Source organism: Meleagris gallopavo, unplaced genomic scaffold (genome assembly GCF_000146605.3).
Source record: "Meleagris gallopavo isolate NT-WF06-2002-E0010 breed Aviagen turkey brand Nicholas breeding stock unplaced genomic scaffold, Turkey_5.1 ChrUn_random_7180001857095, whole genome shotgun sequence".
In the NCBI taxonomy this organism is placed as follows: domain Eukaryota; kingdom Metazoa; phylum Chordata; class Aves; order Galliformes; family Phasianidae; genus Meleagris; species Meleagris gallopavo.
The window spans coordinates 22338-28053 of record NW_011123173.1 but is presented as its reverse complement, the minus strand read 5'-3'; the positions used below and the strand labels follow the sequence as shown (position 1 = coordinate 28053).

General features: G+C 36.2%; 1 protein-coding gene across 1 annotated transcript in view; it reads right to left on the bottom strand.

Annotated features, from left to right (window-relative positions):
* LOC104915879 (activated RNA polymerase II transcriptional coactivator p15-like) overlaps nucleotides 1-5709 on the bottom strand; it is a 7886-nt gene extending 2177 nt beyond the window's left edge. The window contains 3 exon segments of the mRNA XM_010726829.2: nucleotides 3172-3217; nucleotides 3219-3289; nucleotides 4164-5709. Of these exon segments, the coding sequence (XP_010725131.1) occupies nucleotides 3172-3217; nucleotides 3219-3289; nucleotides 4164-4235 (189 nt within the window). The 5' untranslated portion in view covers nucleotides 4236-5709.
* Between the last annotated feature and the right edge of the window lie 7 nt (nucleotides 5710-5716).

Here is a 5716-nt window from a genome sequence, read left to right as displayed (position 1 = left end):
ATCTGATACAATATAGCAGATTAGAGATGCAAATACAAAAAAAAAGGTTTAAGATTCAAATATTAATAATGAGACTACATACCTTAACTACAGTAAGGCAGGGGGAAGAATATTAAGTACACATTTTGCCAGTACCTTAACTGTAAATGGTTCCATATGAAAATGCTGACATCAAGTTTTATGCCTCTGTCTACATTTCACCTGAATGCTTGCATGAAGTTTAGGATGTTTAGTTGAACTCTATGCAAAACAGTTATCACTGCTAAAAGCTTTAACGCTGGTTTCTGAACTACAGTTCTAATTAGCAACTAAGGTTAAAAAAAAAATTTAGATTTACCCAAATAAATTGAAGGTTCAGATATCTGCAATTCTGGCATTGAGTCATTCCTAAACAACTTTTCTTCCTCACAGCAACTGACAGTACTAGAATAACTTCACCAGGCTAAAGCACCTTCTTAATCACAGTAGCGTTACAAGAGTTGTATTGCTTTATTTATGGTAGGATAGTTAATGCTGTTCAATCTTCATATACAATTTCATATGTTTATTAAATATAACAGCTCTTTAGATATGCCACTCTGCTACATTAAGTAGATCAAAAGATAATATTTCCAGGTTTCCATTTCATGGAATAAAATTTAACTGTGTCTAGGTTCCTTACACAGCTAGCTTCCTGTATGAGTTTCATCTACATTTTCCTTCCAATTGCCAGTTTCCTTTGAAAGGTATACACACTGAAAGTAGAAACTGAATAAAAAGAAAAGCAGTCTTCTTAGCTGGTAACTATTTAGCATTGAAAGGAGCACAGTAAAATAATACAAACTCCTAGTGCGTACTGTCCTGTAAAATAGCTGAGCTCTACAGTGCATCATGTCAGTTCAAAACACTAATTCTGAAACTTAAGTAGCTACCAACACAATTCTATTCATTATTTCACAGTCCAACAACTTTACAGAGCATCACAAACATATTTAACTATTTTCAGGAACCTATGATAAGACATTGCACTATAAAACTGAAGAACATCTCACAAGTCAAAAAGCAAATACTTCACTTTCAATAAAAAAGAAGGAAAGGAGGCAAGTTCTTTTCATACAAATTAAAGCAGCAATTTCTGTGAAATGCCTTTTGTTATGTGGCTCTATTCTTGACAGTCATTAATATTGTATTGCATTAACAAACCTTATCCAAATTAGGCATGGGTAAATAACAGGATTTTTCAAACTAAAGCACATAATGTAGAGCTTACGTGGGCTTGAAGTCACAGACAGCAATCTAATACATGAATAATAAACCCTTTCACATTAATGTGGATAATGCTTGTCCTTAGATTCTCTATTAATACACCACAAATTGGAGTGAGAAATTTCTGCACCCCAATCATACCCAAATGCCTTTATCAAATTCTAAAGTACTCTAGGCTACCTATGAAGCCTAAGAAGGCCAAGACAAAAAATACTGTTTCATACTGAAACCGTTTCCTACTACTTATAATTCTATTCTTCATTACTTTCAAGAATAACATTATACTAACATTAGTTTTAAACAATAAAACCTAAATATTGACAAAAGTGCTGAATCTTCTGAATACAGTGATCACAGTAAGCTCTACATTAAAGGAAGCTGTGTTTTGGATGCATACAGTCTGAAGGTTTAGAATATTAAATCAGTAAGTTACACATCATTTGCTGCCACTCCCCCACACAGTATGGGCATCACATAACCTCTGACTATCCTGAATGCTTCATAGCTTAATTCCCATCAGTTGAAGTCACATCTGTAAGTTACACTGCAAAGTCACTTGCACAGAGATAATTTTACTGCCCCAAGAAAGCAAAAAGGAGTTTCAACTATTATTAGTAGTCCTCGAATAAGCAAAACCATACCTAAAAATTTGAAATGCAACTAGAGCTTCTAACATGCTCTCCCAGGTAGAAGAGAGGAAGTAACCATAGAATCACAATGCTATTTTTACACCGAAACAGCTGCATTTTAGTTAAAGCACATAAACTGATGTAGCATAAAAACCAACAGTGATTCACCTAACAGAACAAGCAGCCTAAAAATATTTGCTGTTGAGTAACTAGAAGGTAGGCAGAGACCAAAGAACATTGATGGTTCAGGTCAAGCTGATGACCAAGTCCAGGCATTAACAGTGTCTTCAATTGAAGCTCTCCCTCCCAACTATAGAGGAAGAAGAAAGCAAGGACTAACACAGTAGGAGTAACTGCCCTGTATTACATAACCAGTTACACAGGTCTTCTCTCTTGAGAAGAGAGTGGTTTGCTTTTTTTTCAGCCTTACTCCTTTGCACAGATACAGTCCAAAGCCATTTCTTTTGCCTTACCCATCATTGGGATCATCTTATTAGACATCCCTCCCATATACTTTCACAAACTTAAATTCTTAAGACTGATTCTTAATTTTTTCCTGTTCCTGTCACTTACCAAGCCAACTAGTCGCAGACATTTAATAACTCGACTCGCTCACCTAAAACAAGTAACTCCAAGTTATTTGCATCTCTTGCACAGCTTGTAGAATGCACTACTACTGCCCCAGCTAACCTCAGGAACTACTGTACCATTCTCTCACAAACTCATCGTGTTACTTAAAAATATACATTCATCCAATTAAAGCTATGTACAATGTCAAAAAATGCACTTTTTTGATGTTCAGCAAGAACAATCTGCACCATAAAAACAGAAACAAGTAAATCTTATTTCAAGACACTGTCTTATAAGACAGGAGCCAAGTTGCCCTTGACCTAGTTCAAGAAAAATGAGGAGTCATGAAGAGTGCATACTTAGGTTCTGAGAACTTTTCTTGAAAGAGCCCTGATTAAAAAGCATTCCCATGCAGAGATTGTCCTGATTTAATATTTACAATACATTCACAATGGGTACTGCATTTACAGACAAAACAACTACCCACAGTGTTATTATAAGCAAAGACGACAAAGGCTAGATCAATTACCACAACTCATATTTTTTACTCTACTGAAACCTGACAATGCTTTTCCTGAGTTTCTCATCCACACAGCAGTACTGTAACCCCCCTTCCACCAAGGTTTCAGGAGACTAGACACTATCAAGATATTCAAATTCAAGATTTATATGGACTATAATGTAACATGGTACCTAAACCAGGCTCTAAAATAGTTATCAATTTTACCTGAAACATATTCTCATCTCTGTTACTGCTTTGCTTAGAAGCAGCACCTTTTTGAACTTTCACCCATCTTTTGTTTCTTTAGAGGCTTTTCTGGAACAGCTTGCTTTTTCCGCTTCGCCTTGGAGCAAGAACAAAACAAATGCATGAATGCATTATTTTCCACTGAAAGCAACAACAACAACAAAAAAGGAAGTATAGGACTGCTAAAAAACTCTTTAAAAAAAAAATATCTGGAAAGCACCTTCATCAGGGGAACATTTTTTTCTTTATCATCAGGGTCCAATCTCTGTGCATAGAATGATTAAATATGTTTTTAAAACATTCAGATGGTGTAACTTTTAAACATTGGTAGAAATAGTAACTGCAAATAATCTAATTTACATGGTAATCATCCCCCACACACAAAAAAACAAGTAATTATTAAAATAATTGGAAACATTCAATTTTCACATTTAAAAACAGTTTAAATGTTAAAATTAATTAACAGAGACATTCAGGTTGGATCAGCTTTTAAGTGAGAAAATAGCAGGTGGTATTACAATAGAAGTAGGAATCTGAAACAGAGAAAAAGAACACGTAAACAAGGTAAGTACATGGCACAGAGATGACAAGGCAGGTGGTGGTTTTGACTTTGGGCTTGCAATTATCCAGACACCAAAATGAAGGGCAGGTTGAGGAGAGGTTGAAGTCATCTCAAAATTAATCTGAACTCTTGCCATAAGGGGCAGTTAATACCGAACCCTTCTATCTCTTACCACAAAGCAAAGAAAAATCCAGGAAGCTTGTGGCTAGATACACCACATAGTAAATACTAAACAAAACAAAACACAACTTTAAGAAGTTCACTGCAAAGCAAGAAACATCTTTTTCACATAAACCCTAATCTTGTTTTTGCCCCCCCTTCACCCAAGTGTCTGAAGTTATATGGAACGAGATGCGTTTTTGCCACATGGAAATTAATGTTATCATAATAGTCTACATATAATTTTCACCTTTTTGTCAATTTCACTATCTGAATCACTTGCAGATGAGCTTGAAGACACAAGTTCCTTTGATTTAGGCATTCTAGGGCAAAAAAGATAGCATGAGAACAATACAAGAAATACATGACATTACATCCAGAAAACAATCTTGAAACCTGTTTGTGAAGTCTCACCTTATTAAAACCCTCCTAAAGACTTCCCTGCATTTTCATAAAAGCTTTAACACACATCATGGATGTGATCTCAAACACCATTCCCTTTCATAACTCCTCCCTTTTTTCCCCCTTTTCTTTTTGCTGCAACTGTCCTAAAAGCAATATTTTAGTTTTTAACTATTTAAAAAGGCAGAAAGTATGATGAAAAAAAAAAAATACAGTGCATTACACTATTATCCTCAACTTGAATTTTCAATACTCCACTCAAATATATACTACTAAGGCCAGCCACAGCATTATCTATATTCTTCCACAAGCATTTTGCCTAGTTGAATTTGCAAGCAAGTTGTATAATCATCATACATGAGGCTAAGCTCCCCATCAGTAACACAGAAGTCTGGAAAAAAACCTCAAACCACTTGGTTATAATGAACTACAGTACAGTAATTAATATTTCTATTGTAGCTTTAACACAGTCACAAGAACCTACTGATTTGCCAGACAAGCAGACATTCAACTTTCCTTGAAAGCATGCTGCTAGGTGTGCTTCTGTATCTTCTCTCTCCACTATGCAAACATATGGTTAGATAAAGCAGTTGAACATTTTGCCTGCTACTAGAAGCTTGCTGTGACAAATAAATAGCTTATCTGTTCTTTCAGAAGAAAATTAAGCATCACAGAGAAAAACTGTGTATAATAAACTAAAGCTAGGGAAGGCTAATAAAAGATTAGAGAAACATCTCAGTAAAGAATAATGAATAACAGCATTTTTAAACAAGCTGATGGTGAAATAAGTCACATACAAAGGAAAAGAAACAGTGAACAATGACAATGGCTCAATGCAGTTTTCAAGCAATGCAAGTTCTGTCATAATAGCTTGGAGCACAACACTGGAAGCTGTAGCACTGAAAATGAAACATACGGGAAAGCACACAAACCATGCTGCAGGACAGAGACAGAGGGGAGCTGGAACAAGACAAGGCAAAAAACAAATACAGCAATGACGTAAAATGAGAGAATCAAACAAAACTGATAAACAGGAGCCAAGGGGCCACAAAAAGGAAATAACCCTGAAGTCTCCATTACAGTGAACGAGTAACAACATGCAAGACAATAGGAGTGGTAATCGGAGGAAAGTAATAGGGGTTAGAGGTAACTTCCTCAGGAGAGGCTAATAAGGCAGAGCATGAGGAAACACCGAAGCACCATAGGGAGCAAGGGCGGAATACAACAGGCCACACGAAGACGGGGAAAAAGAAAAGAAAAAAGACAAGCTAAGAACATCGGTAGGCGGCTCCCAATCGCCATTTTCCTCCTCTCTTCTCCACAGCTCTTGTTGTCTCCTGAAGAAAAAGAGACAAAAGCCCAAGCAGGGGTGCGCAGGCAAAGCCTCCCAAGGTCCCAGGT